The sequence below is a fragment of the Sorghum bicolor genome, chromosome 7, assembly GCF_000003195.3.
Source record: "Sorghum bicolor cultivar BTx623 chromosome 7, Sorghum_bicolor_NCBIv3, whole genome shotgun sequence".
In the NCBI taxonomy this organism is placed as follows: domain Eukaryota; kingdom Viridiplantae; phylum Streptophyta; class Magnoliopsida; order Poales; family Poaceae; genus Sorghum; species Sorghum bicolor.
Window position 1 is genome coordinate 54,051,800 of NC_012876.2, and position 18,251 is coordinate 54,070,050.

At 48.6% G+C, this 18,251-nt stretch overlaps 1 protein-coding gene across 1 annotated transcript; it reads left to right on the forward strand.

Annotated features, from left to right (window-relative positions):
- Positions 425-1,180, forward strand: LOC8075610. Its single transcript, XM_002444290.2, has one exon. The coding sequence runs from the start codon at positions 665-667 to the stop codon at positions 932-934; it is 270 nt and encodes an 89-aa protein (XP_002444335.1). The 5' UTR covers positions 425-664; the 3' UTR covers positions 935-1,180.

Here is an 18,251-nt window from a genome sequence, read left to right on the forward strand (position 1 = left end):
CACCTTAATCCACATGTATTGAAGTGGATTGGGGTGGAATTTAGTTCAAGTTTCACTTCAACCCACCTCAATATATATGGATTGATGTGAATCTGACTACATCCAAACAAAGCTCTAGTGTATTGTATTGTAGCATGTAATATACTCATTCCGGCTTTGTTAAAGCCCTTTCATGTATTCAATCTTCAGGTCGTTTTCAGCAGTGACGACCTCTGGCTAGCAACCACTTGGTTGGCCCTTCAGGGTTCTTTTTTTTTTGTGTAAGGTTGGCCCTTCAGTTGTGATGGCTCCAAGTACTCCATTAACCCATTAACATGCATGGAGATTCCAAAGACTGTTTTTTTTTCTTTCAAAAAAAAGAAAATTAAGGAGGACATTTCGGAGTTCGCTGACTCTGGGCCCTGTGATGGAGTCCTAACTGATAGTGTGCCTGTCCTGTGTCGCCATAAATACAACCACCACCGGTGTAGTCCGGCGGTGAGTACAACAACAGACCTGCCCACCGGCCGGCCCGTGTCTCTCCTACCTGTCTAGTCTTCCTTCCCGTGTGCCGGCCGGTCTCTGCTCCGTGCGTTCCTCTCTAAACGCTCCAGCCTCGCCCTCCTCGCTCCAGTCCTCCTTGCTCGTCTTCCACCAGGCACCACCCACCAGCAAATTAAGGTCCATGGTGATGATGGGTCAGCTTGGGCGTCTGGTGGACGGCATCAAGTCCAGGCTGCGCGCCGGCGGCGGGAACAAGCAGAGGGGCGGCGCGACGAGGAAGCCGGCAGCGACGACGACGACGACGACGGGGTATGACAAGGTGGAGAAGACGGAGAGCATGCGTGTGGAGATCCGGAGCCGGCAGGCGCGCAAGCTCATCGCCAAGAACCTCCACGCCGCCGACTCCATCGGCCGGACCCGGACCAACAAGCGCTTCTTCCTCGCCTTCTGATGACGATGCATGATGATGAGCTCCTCCAAGCTACGAGCTAATAATAGTGTGTGTGTGTGTGTGTATATATATATATATTACTTGCTTTATTAGCTGCGGCCTGACTCTATATACATACATATTCAACTGATCAATAGATCGAGTGGTTGGTGATTCATCGTCTATGTGCGTGCGACGTAACTCAAGAGGCTGTACCTCTCTGTGACCATGTATACATGTACTTTGCTTTTGTACTTTATGTTTTCAGTGAAATTCCAGACTTCCAGTAGGGGGAACCCCTCCTGTTCCATACAGAAAATCATGCATACATGTATATGTATGAAAAAGAACATATATCGATCTATCGGGATCAATCATGACAGCATATTGTTTGCAACAACAAAATCATGACAGTACATATATACATATAATACTCCTGCTCTAGTGTACTTCCTTTCGTATAGGATTTAGAAATCGTTTTGAATAAGGTTTAAGTCAAACATTGAGGATATAAATCATCAGTAACTTTTAAATTGTTGAATTTGATTTTCATAAGAGTACACATATAACATTTTTTTTCTAAATATTTTTATACAAATAAAAAGTCAAAGTTATGTTTTGAAAACTATACCGTTGTACTAAATGACTTCTAAATCCTATACAAAGGGAGATACATGTCTACAATCCCGTTTATCGTGTTTAAAACATGCATGGCATCTTTTATTATCCTCCATTATATTACTACTATGTACAGTACCTTTTTAGTGCCACACATCATATCCGCTAATTAATCAATGCAAGCGCAGACCCACTAACTAGACGTTTCAAAATATCCGTACAAACACGAGGGATATACGCTGCTCAGTTTTGATTGTGTACTCCGTATTTGTACACAGAAAAACAATTGCACGGTTTGCATTCGGTAAGCCGTCAATTGGAAGGGGGAAAAAGGGTAATCAGCACATTATTATCGTCATGACGATCACATGAGACATATTAATGAGATTGCTTGAGATATGATATATGAGCCGATATGGACGGAGAGAGGACACACGCTCCTAACTACACATGCATATGTTCCGATCCTGGACTCGGAGATGAGCGCTTAATTAGCTCTTGTTTAGTTGGTGAATTTTTTTTTTGAATTTAGCTACTAATTTTGTTTGTATTTAACAATTATTATTTAATCTTGGACTAATTAGACTTAAAAGATTCGGTTTGTAAATTACAGACAGACTATGTAATTAGTTATGTTTTTATCTATATTTAATACTCTATGTATGCGTCTAAGATTCGATGTGACCGATAATCTTAACAAATTTTAGAAAAATTTTGGAATTAAATAGGGCCTTACTAGCTTCCTCCTCTCCTTGTGTCAACTCTTCTTAATTTACTTTTATTATACGCGGACGCGGTGAACGACGAAACCGATGGCTAATCGCAGTCCACGAACCGAGAGCACCAGTGCCACACAAACGCAAAAGCTCGTCCAAGAGCTTGTGTTTTTCTTTGATCGTGCGGCCCGTTCGTTGCATTGAGCATCTTCGCTTGTTTAAAAAGCTATGACTGAATATAAAACACATTTCCATCATGTATCAGCTACTTATTATTATATATTGTAAATACCACTCTATGTTTATTAGTTTATTTGCATCTACAAGCTTAGTTTAGTACGTACATATAAATATAATAATACAGTAGAATTCCACGAAGGCTTAGTTTCACTGATGTGTATATATATTATCTCTCGCTGCCGACCGCGCCGCACCGTGACGTACCTCTCTTCTTTCTTCCTTATTATTACGGGACCGTACGGAGCGCGAGCAATTTATTTTCCGGTTCCTTAAATATGCTTTGGCTTGGCATCACGACGCTAGCCGTGCGTTTTAGGTGAGCGTGACGTGCATAGGCAAACACTAAACTAGAGCTCTCTTACATGATATAGACAAATTAAGAAAAATTCGGGTTTGAATTTGGAAGATCCGGTGGCGCCGCCGTGCCGTGTATATTGTACGTTTCGTCATGTGAATGACGAGGAGCGGGCACCACACTGAGTTTCAGATATTTAGCCAGGCGGCGCAGTGTACATACAAAATGCAACTTTTATATATTAGCTAATGTCATCAGGATAAGAGCAATTTTAGTAGGGCCCCTACTCAAGCACCAATAGATAAATATGGGTATCTAGGCTAAAATATTACTCTAGTAGGACCTCTACTCTAGATCTCATATTTCTTGTCCAGATTCCATTCTAATTGGCCTAACAGGACAGGTCCCATCCTCCATCGTTTGTCCTAGCCCCAACGCGCGCTTCCTCTCTCTCTTCCTTTTCCATGTGCATGACACCCTACAGTAACCGGCTTGATGCTCCAATTGTGTTCATATCCAAAGAAAGAAGAAATAGGAAGAAGAAAGAGACAATGACGAGTGGGCTCCTTCTATCATTCTCTGTGGAATAGGTTTGGGAACCTAAATTTGGGTGCTACTGTTGGAGTTGAAGCAAAAAAAAATTGAGCTCTAAGAAGTAGGGGGAGCACCCAAATCAAAAATAAATGCCTGATTTTGGAGGCTACTGCTGGAGTTGCTCTAATGCGAGATTGTATAACTAATTAACTTTGTGCCGCACGTTCCAAAAAAAATTAATTAGTGTTTCAAACTTGCACTTAGTACAGCATGGTAGGTGAGAGACAAGCTTATTTGCCGAATCTGTCATCTATCAAATCTGCTAGTCAGAACAAATTAGCGAACGAGACTTTGTCATGTCCCTCCGCCCTCAAAAAAAGAAAAAAAATACTCGTTGTGCTTCCGGGTTTATGGCCTTTTTCATTCAACCATATGCTTAAGATTTGTTCTAAATGAAATATCTCAGAAAAAGTTTCCTCAGCGTCAAGTGTGTGTGTTTACTTTGTGTGTTTAGAACGAAGCAGTAGATCACATACCGAAATCTACCGTCGACAAAAGGTTGGGAGTTGGGACGCCGCACCTTTTGATCTGTATACAACAAACAGGTGAGAAACGTTACCAAAGCAAGCTTCAGCCTTAGGCCTTGTTTAGTTCTCAAAAAATTTTGCAAAAAGTTTCAGATTCTCTATCACATCGAATCTTACGGTACATGTATGAAACATTAAATATAGATAAAAATAATAACTAATTGCACAGTTTATTTGTAATTTGCGAGATAAATTTTTTGAGCCTAGTTAGTCTATGATTAGAAAATATTTGTCAAATACAAACGAAAGTGTTATAGTACCAATTTTGTCAAATTTTTTGGAACTAAGGCCTTGTTTACTTCCACCTTAAAACCCAAATTTTTTCAAAATTCTCCGTCACATCGAATCTTTAGACGCGGAGTATTAAATATAGACAAAAATAAAAACTAATTGCACAGTTTGGTCGAATTTACGAGACGAATCTTTTGAGCCTAGTTAGTCCATGGTTAGACAATAATTACCACAAACAAACAAAAGTGCTACAGTGTCGTAAAATTTTTCTCTTCACCAACCAAACACGGCCTAAACAAGACCTTACATACGCGTCGTTTTTATTCAAAGTGTGCTTCCATAACGTATATCTCTTCTCGAGCACGTGAATCTTTTTTTCTCTCTCTAGGATCGGATTTAGTTCTGCGTTGGACGTCCATTTTTGGTGGCATGGGACTAGATGTTGTTGCCTGGAGTCTAGGCCACCCACCATCCAACTCAAAGTCATCTTTTTATTGTCATTGAATATTGTAAGACTTCTACTATATCTTATATTATATTATGGGAACAATGACTCTTCTAAGTTCTAAGTAAGACCAAAATTGTGGTATGCTTTGTATGCAGACAGTTTTGACATAGCTACCTCTAAATTTTTTTAGCTCCAGAAATTATTAGGAGCTATTGCACATTGAAGACATTTTGCTGAGTAATTATATATGTTATTTTTTGTGCTCTATTTTACAAGGTTCTTTGCGCAGTTTTAGCTTTGAATTCTCTATAACTCTAGATGGAGCCCACCAAACTTTAAGGGATTGCTTCAATAACAATTTTTGTGGAAGAGCCAACAGAACCATACCAAATGCTTTAGGAGGATATGCCCTTTTTGTAAATAATTGAGGAGTCGAAGCCGTTTTTAGACCAGGAGATGGAGCCACAAAACGTGGCTCCTTCTCAAGTGCTCTGACTTCTTCAGAGGAAGCCCTACCTTAACTCACGAAACGACTCCTCAAGAAAAGATGCTGACGAGAGGAGCATTTTTTAATAGGGGCTGAACTGCCTACTTACGAACTCTAAATTCTATATTGAGCTCGGAGTTTGAACTGTGTAAATAGGCCATATATCTTGTGAAAAAAGACACACTTGCTTTCAATCTCAACATGCAAGCTATCCACGTGATCCAACCCTGAGCTCTCAATCACAATATGTGAGCTATCCACATCATCACTAAATGGCACATCATGCTCCACTGATTTTCAATATCCATCTTATCTGCCACTAAGTGTTAAAACTATCTATGTCATCACCCACTAAGTGAAAAACTATCCACACTATATACTACTAAGTGCAATTGCTATCAAAATATAAATCATGCTATTTGTTTGATGTTCATCAGTTTATGATTTAATATAATGTTCTATTATCCTTTTTTCTACCCGTCCATTGAATATTTTGTCGAATTTTGACCAAAACTAATGCAAGCCGTTGTAGGATATCATTCTAGTCAATACCTAATATTTAATTAAGACATAAATGATTCTTCCACTGTATTTTTTTACTTTACATTAAGCCCGGGCAAAAATAATCGACAACCAAGAACCAAATCAAAATTGAACTAACCGAAACCAAAATTTTTGGTTCCTAGTCCGGTTCCCAATTCTCAGGAACCAAAATAATGTGGAGTAATTTGATTCGAGACCTCAGTTAACCGAACAAAACGGAAGAATAGAATTTGTACATATTGGCACAATAGCAAAAGAGGCCAACTTAAATTCCAACCCTAGGTATATAATACAACCCCTCAGTTCCTATCCCCACCACCTAGGCGCCCACGCGACCTTTCCTTGTCCCTAGTGCCACGCTGCCTCCTCTATCCCCTGTGTCCGTTCTGGAGGTTGAGGTCGAGTCCGAGACGAGGCCGCATCTGTTGCTTGCTCGCTGCCCTAGAGGCCGAGGCGTGGAGCTGTCGCTCTCTGCCTGCGAGGGGGCGGGGGGGAGGGAGGGGGCTCGTGGGGCCTGGATTGGATGCCGAGGTGCCAAGCTACCAGCGTTCACCTTTTGCGTATGCAAGCTCTCCACCATCGCACCTGCTTAGAGTTCTCCTTTGCCTCTCCTGCCAACAAGGATTGAGGAGACCGGGTCTAGATTCTAGACAAGGGGGTGACTGCTGCTATTTTTTTTGTTATTTTTTCTCTTTTCTTCCCTTCTGTTGTGTGCTATAATGTATGGCTCGGTTAGTTTGGTTCTAACTAAAATTGAACCTAATTAACGGAGACCAAAATTCATCGGCTCCCCGTTTTCTAACTGTCGACGAAAGCTAGTCGGCAGTCTACCTTGGGGTATACCCACGGTAGTAGTTTATCAGTAGACGGTGCGCAAACTACGAACTCGATGGTGACGCAAGACACGGACAAGCTTTTTATCCAGGTTCGGCTGCCGAGTTGGCGTAATACCTACGTCCTGCGTCTGGTTGTATTGATTTGTGTTGAGAGAATAATCCTGTCCTAGGGGGGTCCTTGCCCCTCCTTATATAGTCTGGAGGGCAGGGTTACAGATCTGGAAACTAATCCTAGTCGGTTACAATTGCCATGGATAATTCGATATCAATTCCTATTCTAACCGACTAGAATCCTGCTTGATCTCCACATCTTGTTTCCTGCGCGAAACTCCAGGCTGTCGGATCAAGCCTTGAACTCGTCTCGTAATGGGCCAAGCCTCCTGGCCCAAGCCTAGCCGTAAGGGTATAGGGGTTTATACCCCCACAGCTAGTCCCCGAGCACCATGTATTGTGATGTAACACGCCGTCTTGAGCTTCTTCGATCAGTGAGACTTGACGTCTTCAATAAGCAGGAACGTCGCCCAAACAGTTGCAATGGTTCTTTGACCAACTCAAAAGACAGTTGATCAACATTGACATCGAAGAAGCGAGTTGTTCGAAGAATGCATGGTGCTCTAAATTAAAAAAGATTTCTTTCTTGGTGAAGTGTGCCCACTTTGTCCCCGAGCCTGGTAGTAGGTGACGTAGGCACGTGGTGCCAGGGTCAAAATAAAAGTCCTCAAAGAAATTCTGTAACTGAGATGCATCGCCAGATGCATCGTACCGATGTAGTCCCCGAGCTTGCTGGAAGGCGAAGTATGAGCCTTGTAGCAAGGTCTAAAAAATTGAATTTACCAGTCCGTCTGCAATTGAATGAACTAATCGACCAGTCCCCGGGTGTATAATAGTATGACGACCAGTCCCCAAGCACCAAGTGCGCTCCTTAGAATTCTGCGTTGCTATACTGTACGACCAGTCCCCGAGCATCGAGTGCTCGGTGGTCGGTGCAGTCTTTGAAGTTCTGAGCTGATAGACTGGGCGACCAGTCCCCGAGCGTCAAGTGCTCGGTGGTCGGTGCAGTCCTTGAAGTTCCGAGCTAATAGACTGGGCGACCAGTCCCCGAGCGTCGAGTGCTCGGTGGTCGTTGCAGTCCTCGGATTGTTGACTCTCTGCCATATTTGTCTTCTTGTTATTGAAAAGATCTTTCCAGTTAAAGTTGTTAGAAAAGACGTCAATCACCTGAATGGTACAAGAAGTGGTTCTACATCAGGGAGGAACCGGGCAGCTCCACGTTCTGCGATGTGGGATACATTCCTGAGAAGAGGGTGAGCTGGACCGACCGCCCGGATTTCGACGGTCAAGTGGCGGATCTCATAAAGCTGATCGACTGGTCACGCCTGGACGGGCTTGGCGTGGTCGGCAACTTCATTTGTCGCTGGGTGATGCCCTGCCAGAAGAGGGTGCACTCGGCGTACGAGTATGCCGGAAGCGTGGACCCGACCAGGATGCGGCCGGAGATCTTGGAGAAGGCGGAGGTACAACAGCTGTTGAACGAGCTGTTCAACTTCGCGGACGGAGGCTTCATCCGTGGCAGTGATAGGGTGCAAGCGTTCAAGTTAGGACGACCAGCACCAAAGGTATGTAGCAGATTATTTTGTTTTAGCATTCGTTTATCGTCTGCAGCTGACTCATCTTTGTTGCTTTTGCAGATCGGCGATGTCGACCGTTGCACAGTGTCTGTATCACTGGCGCCGGGGATGGAGAATCCTGCGGGAGAAGACCCGCCAGAAGAGGACGCTGCTCGGTGTACTCATTACACCAGCAGTGAGGAGGACCAAGCCCGCCCCGTCCCGACCACCGAGGAAAGGGTGGCGGGGAAAAGGCCAATGCCTGCGGATCCGTCGCCGGCGCCGACACTGCCGGCAGAGAGCAGCTGAGCGTCAAAACGGCGTCGGTTCGTTCGGATCGACGACGACGAGGAGGAGCAGGAGGCCGTACCGTCGTTGGTCCGGAGGCCTCCTAGCCGTCCGGACAGCGGGCCGACCACAGCTGATCGAGTGGCCGGCGACCCTCCTGCGCCTCGTGCTGCGGAGTCAGAGGCACAGGTGCCGACTGGCCGGATGAGGAGGAGGTTCACTGCGACCCACCGTCGCTCAGACCTGTAAGTGTTCGACTTACGTATTTCAGCGATTTTTGTTTTTTTTATTGCAGTTTTGTTCCTTTAGCGCGGCGTCGGATGTCAGCCCCGGCCATGCCGCTAGCCAGGGGACGAGTGAGCCAGTCAGCACTGCTGAAGACGCGGCCCCGCAGACCGCAAAGCAGCCTACGGCTGCAGCCGTGCCTGGGAGCACCGAGGAGCTCCCGGCCGCGGCACCGACTACGACAGGCAGCCCGACCAGGGTTGAGGAGGCTACGGGGACGCCTCCCCCAGCTAGTGCCGCGGAAGGGGAGGGCAGAGCCCCGACCCCCCCTCCCGTCGGGGAGAGTGAAGTCCTCACGCCGCCCCGAGCAGGAGCCGCTTCGACTGCAGGCTCCCCGGGTCTGGTCCGGGGGCCAGTAATGCCTGCGACCACTACCGGGGGCAACACAGCGCGGGAGGAGGAAAACCAGGCGACCTCCGACGACGAGGTGGAGGAGATTGAGGGTCGTCCCCGTGACGGCCGCCAACACGTGTATGTGTGGCGTCAACGCGGGGATCACTTTATCGGTCATGAGGAGCTCGCCGAGACCGAGGAGGCCGCCAGGGTGGAGCGCGCGGCCAAACGCCTCGTCGACGAAGTTAAGGTAAGCAATTCTTTGTACTGCTGTACATTCTGTGCGCTGTCTTGCTTGGTCGTCATATTTTCGTTTTGTAGGGCGCAATGAAAACGGTGAAGTACCGGAAACGGTGCTTTGACCAGATAGAAGGCGTCGTGGCCGAGAACAAGGCCCTGGCCGCGGAGGTAGACCGGCTGTGGTCGGAAGTCGGGGAGAAGGTGGCCGAGATGAACGCCCAGGAGGAGCGTCGTCTCGAGCTCACTCGTCGCTTGGCCGACCAGTACCGGCAGCGAGAAGGTTAGTCACGCGCTCCGAGCAGCTTTGTCTAGCTGTGTAGTTTGCTTTACTGACCAGGTTATGATTCACGTAGACTTGGAAGAGGAGGTGGCGCGCCTCCGACAAGAGAAGGAGCAGCTCAGCCAAGAGCTCCCCGGTGCGCTGGAGTCCGGGCGCCGAGCAGGAGAGGAATTGGGTCGGAAGGACCGGGAGTTATCTGGTAATGGGTGCCGCCTCGTTGTCTGCCGCTTGTCGCCCCTTTAGTTTTTTATATGCCGAAAATAACGCCCTGTTTCGTTTGCAGTGCTCAAGGTGAACACCAAGAAGCACCTGGATGAGTTGGTCAAGGACCGGGACTCCTGGAAGGTCAACTGTTGTAAGATCTGGAAAGGAGTATCCCTGGTCCTGGACCTGATCAGTCCCGAGCTCCCGGAGAGCCAGCCCCGCGCGCCGAAGTTGACCCCAGTCGAGAAGGCGCAACGGGCGTGGGACTGGCTCCAGCAGTTCGTGAAGGATGCCGGGGAGTTTGCTGGCGTGCATGTCCTTAGCATGGTGCGCGCCCATTATCCCCTGGTCGACTTGACCAGGCTGGAGAAGGGGTACCCCAAGGAGGTCGGCCCGCAGGAGGCGGACGAGCTTCGGGGTGGTCTGCTAGATTTGTCGTCGACGGTGATCGGCGACATCAATCTGTGCGGAACGGCCACTCCCCCAGACCAGCCGGGTTCAGATAGGTCGGCCAGGGAGCTGTCGGGCGCGTCCATTGCGGGAGATGGGCGGTCGACGCCTGCGGTCTCGACCAGCCAGGCGTCGGTGGCCCCGACCCCTTCGTCCGGGCAGCAGGGCCAGGCGAGTGATCAGCCCGAGCAGCTAGGCCAATAGAGTAGTCTGTAGGAATAGACTAGTGTCTGCCCGTCAGGGTATTTATTGTAAACTTTGTATGTAAAGTTTGTAATAAAGTTTGCTTTTTGTCATGACTGTCGTTTTGAGCGCTGTATAATTATCTGAGTGACGTGTCACCGTATTCGACTTTGTAGTCGCTAAGAGCTTCCGTTGCAGAAGTTTTGCCGAGTTCTGCGTGCAACAAAGTATAGGCAAAAAATAGAAAATTTTATTATTGACAATTATAAGATACTTACAAAGGAAAGTTATGAAAACTTTATGGATAAAATCATCGCAGTTTGTCTATGTGCCAAGAGTTGGGCACGCGTGTTCCATCTGGGTATGCCAATCTGTAGGACGTGGGTCGTGTGACCTCGGTGACCACGAAGGGTCCTTCCCAAGGGGTGGATAGCTTGTGCATTCCCTCCTGGCTTGTTCTCCACCTAAGTACCAGATCGCCGACCATGAAAGAACGTTCCTTGACGTTCCTGTTGTGGTATCGCCTGACTGCCGCGAGATATTTTGCTGTTCGGAGACAAGAATTCAAACGCTTTTCCTCCATGCAGTTGATTTCGAGTTCTCTGGCGTTGTCGGCCGTCGCCTGGTCGAAGTGTTCGATCCTAGGGGATCCGAAGGTTATGTCAGACAGCAGGACTGCCTCGGAGCCGTACACCATGAAGTAGGGGGACACTCCTGTGTTTCGACTGGTCTGAGTTCGGAGGCCCCAGACCACTGCCGGCAACTCTTTCATCCATCGACCGGGTGCTCTGTCGTTCTCGGTGTACAGACTTTTCTTTAGGGCATCAATGATCATTCCGTTAGCACGTTCAACTTGACCATTGGCCCGTGGATGAGCCACTGACACGTATTTTATGACTATGCCCCTGTCGTCGCAGAAGTCCCAAAATGTGGTGCCAGTAAACTGAGTACCCAGGTCGGTGATTATGCTGTTCGGGATGCCGAATCTGTGTATGATTTGATTGAGGAACTCCACAGCCTTCTCGGAGGTTGCTTTGACCAGAGGCATGTATTCGATCCACTTGGAGAACTTGTCGATTAACACGAAAACAAACTTGAAGTTACCCGGGGCTGGTTTAAATGGCCCGATCATGTCAAGCCCCCAGCAAGCAAAGGGCCAGGACGACGGGATGGTTTGAATTTCGTGAGCAGGTACGTGGGTCCTCTTAGCGAAAAACTGACATCCTTCGCAGTGTCGAACCAATTTTTCTGCGTCGTTGACCGCGGTTGGCCAATAAAAACCTGCCCGGAAGGCTTTTCCGACCAGCGTTCTGGATGCAGCGTGATTGCCGCAAGATCCAGCATGTATGTCTTCTAGGAGCTTGATACCATCATCTTGGGGTATGCACTTGAGCAGTAGTTCAGAGCTTGCGTTTTTTCTCATGAGTTTACCGTCGACCAGGATGTAGTTCTTTGACCGTCGAATGAGGCGCTCATTCTCTGTTTTGTCCTGAAGGCCTGTCCCGTCCGATATATACTTGATGAACGGGGTACGCCAGTCACGACTACCGGTTGTCGGAGTGGCATCGTCTATGAGCATTGCCTCGGTGGGTTGCTTGTCGACCAGGGTGGAGCCTACGCTTGGCTTGTGAATGTCCTGGACGAAAATACCCCGCGGGATCTGGCCCCGAGATGACCCTAACTTCGACAACGCATCTGCTGCTTGGTTCTTATCCCGGACCACGTGGATGTACTCTATGCCGTAGAAGTTGGTTTCCCATTTGCGAATTTCTTTGCAGTAGAGATCCATCTTCTCGTGGGTTGCGTCCCACTCCTTGTTGAGCTGGTTGATAACCAAAGCGGAGACGCCATAGACATAGAGGCGCTTGACTCCCAGCTCAACGGCTAGTCTTATGCCATGCAGGCATGCTTCGTATTCGGCGACATTGTTTGACGCCGGAAAAAGGATCCTAAGGACGTAACGCAGTTTGTCCTTGTTGGGTGACACGAACAGTATCCCAGCGCCGGCACCGTTGATGTTCAAGGACCCGTCAAAGAACATTGACTAGTGGTCGGAGACATCGGGAACGGGAGGCTCGTTGAGATCCGTCCATTCAGCAATGAAATCGACCAGGGCCTGAGACTTGACTGTGGTGCGACTCTGGAACTCCAGGGAAAATGGGCATAATTCCATCGCCCATTTCACGATTCTGCCGTTGGCGTCTTTATTGCGCAGAATGTCCCCGAGAGGGAAACTGGTTGTTACCAAGACTCGATGGCCGTCGAAGTAGTGCTTCAGCTTTCTTGATGTTATTAGAATGGCGTATATAAGCTTCTGTATTTGTGGGTACCTGGCCTTGGACTCATTTAAGACCTCACTTATGAAGTAAACGGGTCTCTGGACCTTATAGGCATGACCTGGTTCATCTCGCTCGACCACTATTGCTGTAGAAACAACCCTGTCGGTTGCAGCAATGTAAAGAAGTAGGTCTTCATTGGGCTGGGGCGCTGTAAGGACAGGTGGTGAAGTGAGGAAGGTCTTAAGCTGATTGAATGCGGCGTCAGCTTCCTCTGTCCAAGAAAATTTTTCCGACGCTTTCAATAGTTTGAAGAAAGGGAGACCTTTTTCTCCTAGCCTTGAGATGAAGCGACTGAGGGCGGCCATACATCTGGTAGGCTTCTGAATATCCTTGACGTTCTTCGGTGGTCGCATGTCGAGTACTGCTTTTACTTTTGAAGGGTTTGGTCGTATGCCGTCACGACTGACAACATTGCCGAGCAGTAGACCGGAAGGGACGCCGAAAATGCACTTCTTGGGGTTGAGCTTCCACTTATACCTATTAAGAGCCTTGAAAGTTCGGTCTAAGTTGTCGATTAGGGTGCTCGCGTCCCTTGTTTTTACGACCACGTCGTCTACATAAGCCTCGACGAGGTCATCACGAATCTCGTCGTGGAGGCATTGCTGGATGGCCCGTTGATAAGTGGCTCCGGCGTTTTTGAGTCCGAATGACATGGTCGTGTAGCAGTATGCGCCGAAAGGAGTAATGAAAGATGTTTTGATCTGATCTTCTTCTTTTAGCGAAATCTGGTGATAACCAGAGTAGCAGTCTAGAAAAGAGAGGAGTTCGCATCCGGCCGTTGAGTCGACCACCTCGTCGATGCTAGGGAGACCAAAAGGATCTTTAGGACAATGTTTATTGAGATCAGTGTAATCAACGCACATTCTCCATTCATTATTCTTTTTGCGTACAAGAACCGGATTGGCGAGCCAATCGGGGTGATACACTTCTTTTATGAATCCGGCTGCTAGAAGCCGTGTTATTTCTGTCCTAATAGCCTCCTTTTTGTCACGAGCGAACCGTCGCAGCTTTTGCTTGATTGGTCTTGCGGTCTTCGAGACATTTAAGGAGTGCTCGATCAGGTTTCGTGGGACACCGGGCATGTCTGCGGGTTTCCATGCGAAAACGCTCACGTTGTCCCTTAGAAACCTAACGAGCGCGTCTTCCTATTTTGGATCCAGATTGGCCCCGATGAGGGCCGTCTTCTCGGGGCTGCCGTCGACCAGTTGTACTTCTTTGTACTCCTTGGATTTTGAATTCTTCCTGGCTGTCTCCTGCTCAGGTAATCGTAGCTGGTCGGGAGGCAGCTGTGCGGCCTGAGTTGCTGTTTCTGCCATGCGGATTGAGAGGTCGATTGCTTCGGTGATCTTGAAGCTCTCCTCTTCGCAGGTATACGCAGTATAGACATTGCCTCTGATGGTTAGGACACCCTTCTCCGTAGGCATCTTAAGGACCAGGTATGAGTAGTGCGGGACTGCCATGAACTTTGTCAACGATGGTCGGCCCAGTATAGCGTGATAGGTCCCGTCGAAGTCCGCGACCACGAAGTTGATGAACTCCGTCCGAAAGTGGTCGGGTGTGCCGAATTGGACAGGCAATGTTATCTATCCGAGGGGCACTGAACTCTGTCGTGGCAAAACCCCCCAGAATTGGGCATCGTAAGGTTTTAGTTGCGCAGGAGATATCTTGAGAGCGGGCAGGCTGTTGCGGAAGAGGATGTCAATGGAGCTTCCCCCGTCCACGAGCACGCGCTCGAATCTGATGCTGTTGATGCAAGGGTCCAGAATCAGAGGGAAACGACCTGGCTCTGGGATAGCGGCCCACTGGTCCTTCCTGCTGAATGAGATCTCCCTGTGCGACCACGGGGGAAATTTTGGGTCTGCAATCAGCCCATTCGTGCTGTCTATGTTGAGGCAGGCTCTCTTTAACAGCTTTCTTTCTCGCTTAGATTCGATGGAGACCTTGCCCCCAAAGATGGAGTGGACCACGTCAGTGGGCCTGACGTATTGGTGTCGGGGGTCTCTATCTTGGTCCTCATCCTCATCTTCGTGGTCGTGCCCGTCTCACTTGTTGTTTTTCTTGGCGGAGTCATCTTGGGCGGCCCGCCGTGTATAGATGCTTTTGAGGACGCGGCACTCTTCCATGGTATGATTAGACTTTGGATGTAGTTGGCACGGTCCCTTCAACGTTTTGTTGTAGTCTTCTTGGTAGTCCTGTCGTCCATTGGGACGCTTGACCGTATTTACTTCGTGGTCGTAGTCGCGAGGGCGCTTTCCTCTGAAATCGTCGCGGTTGTCGCGCCGCCGATCCCAACCTTCTCTGTGATCGTGGTTGTCGAGGCGGTGGTGGTTCCTATTGTCGTAGCGACCACGACCGTCATCTCGCCGGGGAGGCTGGTCGGGACCTCTCGCATCGTCTCGGATTAGTTTTTCTGCGTCGTCGGCATCAGCGTAATTTTTGGCCGTGGCGAGGAGCTCTGCCACCGTTGTTGGACGTTTACGCAACAGCTTGTTCCTCAGCGCTTCGTGGAAACGCAGGCCCTTGATGAAGGCAGAGATGGCCTCGTCGTGGGAAATCTTCGGGATCTTAAGGCGCATATCCGAGAATCGTCGGATGTAATCGCGCAGAGGTTCGTTCTTCCTATCCCTTATCCTTTCAAGGTCATACTTGTTTCCAGGCTGCTCGCATGTGGCAATGAAGTTGTCAATGAAAGCCTGGCGTAGCTCTTCCCAAGAGTCGAAGGAGTCCTCGGGCAAGCCAAGAAGCCACTGATGACCGGCCTGGTCGAGGACTACGGGGAAGTAGTTGGCCATGACGTGCTCATCTCCCGCTGCTGATCGGACGGCGATTTCATAGAGAGTGATCCGGTTCTCTGGATTTTCTTTGCCGTCGTATTTTTTAAGTTTTTTGAGCTTAAAATTGCGGGGCCACATGACCTGGCGGAGGTGTGAAGAGAACTGTCTTAGGCCCGGGGGGCCGTGCGTTGCGTCGTACTCGATACGGCGCAGGTTTTCGTGGACTGCCCTCTCTGTGGCGCGCCTATTGATGCGGTCCCGGGCATCTTTGGGAGGGATGTTGTGCCGGAGATCCCTGTGCTGGTTTACTTCTTGACCGCGTCTGCGGTTCTGCTCGTGGTGACCGTCAGCGTCCCGACCACCATTGTCACGCCGTGAATCTTTTCGACGGTCGTCGGGAGAGCGGCTGCAGTGACGCCTGCTGGGGGGGCGGTGAGGTTCGGCTACGATTAGTCTGGTCGGAGGTGACTTCCGTATAAGAGATGTCCTGGACTCTCTTGAGCAGAGTGGCTGTCTGTCCCATTGCGGCGATCAGGTGTGCTCGGATGCTGGTCCGGACTCCCTGGCACTCGGGGGTATCAGGGAGCCGATCTAGATTAGCCATGGCAACAGCCACGTTGGCGCTTGGCGTTTTGTAGACTGGCTGGTCCCCGACCATGTCAAAAGCATCGTTGAGATTATGCGGTGGAATTTGTTGTTGCTCGTCTGCGCGTCGTCGGGCGCGATCGGCGTTGCGCTGTTCGCGGAGTTGCCTCTGCTCATCCGTTTCTCCATCAACGACCGGTTCGTCGGCGCTGACGTTGAAAACAATATCTCGTCGCCGGGGGGGGGGGGAATACTGGGAAACGAGGGAAACCCGGAGGGTGTGAAGGCAAATCCAGGTCGTAGTCCTCGTCTTCGGTGTTTATAACTTCGGTGGGGACAGAACCGGTGCTTGAGTTGGTGCTGGAACCCTGGCCGTCCCGTAGTTCTCGGATTGTCACCATGTTGACGTAGTGACGACCGTTCCTTTTCGGCGACCAACCTGCCTTGCTGAAAACGGATTGGGTGTGCCGTGAGTAAAGAGAGGCCGAGTTGTTCAGGCCGCAGGGATAATCTTCCTTCTTGAGCTTAACAGATCGTCCTGAGGGTGTTGAGGTTATCGTCAGAGACGTTTCCAGCCGTTCGTGTGTAGCGACACGAGTTGGCCGGTGGGATTTGAAAAAATCCGCTGGAGCAGCTTGGTCAGGCTGACGCAGAATTCCGTCTACTAGTTGGGAAACTTCAAGTAGCTTGGAGTCAGCGCGATCAAGCGCTTGGAGAAGGTCCAAGCAGTCGATCTTCTTTCCGTTGTAGAGCGGGAACGGTGGTCGGGCGCTTGGCGCCGCCACGCGAGTGGTCGGAGACGTCGTGATCTCAGATCGGATCTGAGTTTCTTTTGAAACCGTGGTCGTGAGGCCGCCGCTGCACGTCGTCCACGTGATCTGGCCGACGGTGAACGTGAGGCCTTCAGGCACGGTCGCGGAAGCTGGGATCGTGACCATCTTGTTCGCCGGGGAAGTTGCACGCACACCCCCTACCTGGCGCGCCACTGTCGACGAAAGCTAGTCGGCAGTCTACCTTGGGGTATACCCACGGTAGTAGTTTATTGGTAGACGGTGCGCAAACTACGAACTCGATGGTGACGCAAGACACGGACAAGCTTTTTATCCAGGTTCGGCCGCCGAGTTGGCGTAATACCTACGTCCTGCGTCTGGTTGTATTGATTTGTGTTGAGAGAATAATCCTGTCCTAGGGGGTCCCTTGCCCCTCCTTATATAGTCTGGAGGGCAGGGTTACAGATCTGGAAACTAATCCTAGTCAGTTACAATTGCCATGGATAATTCGATATCAATTCCTATTCTAACCGACTAGAATCCTGTTTGATCTCCACATCTTGTTTCCTTGCGCGAAACTCCAGGCTGTCGGATCAAGCCTTGAACTCGTCTCGTAATGGGCCAAGCCTCCTGGCCCAAGCCTAGCCGTAAGGGTATAGGGGTTTATACCCCCACACTAACTAATCGGTCCGTTCTCAATTTTATGCTAACCGAATTTCATAAAGAACCAAGGAACCGAACTGATCAGTTTCGGTTAACCCCAATGCCTAAGTTGACTTCCCATGATGTTCTCGGACCCTTCAGAGTCTCATATGACCATATGTAACACAAAATCATGACCCATGTTCACACAGTTAGAACAATACGCATCCGTCATGGTATAGAGTCTGATTCGAAGACACATCAAGCGATGACACGAAGTTCAATTCCATGACATATAGGAACATATGACAACCGTTGAATAAGTTGTAAATCGTCTAGATGACCATCAACAACTAGTACATTTTGTTACAATGTGTCTACATGTTTAGTAGTAATTAATATCATTAAATCATCAAAGGAAAAATGGCTTTTTAATATGTAGGTTGTTCTCATGGAGAGTTTCATATGTCATTTCCAAGACTACCATATCATATAAAATAATATAGAACATCCATTCTCAATACATATTTTTATCCTATAACTTCATAAATATTTAATTTCATGAGCCATATAGAGTTGGTAATCACGATAAGCACTTTTTCTTTCTCTTTCTTAAAAATGTTGTCATATCATAATAAACACTTATGTGGCAGCTTATTATATATAAATGAAACTCTCGGTAACTAATAATTTTATTCCATGAAACATGACTAGCAGCAAAACATAGGACAGCAGTTGTACCATCCAACTCGGGATATGCTGATTTGTTGATATGCATATGGTCCACAGTAGTCAAGAGGTTGTTTCGATCTAAATTCAATGG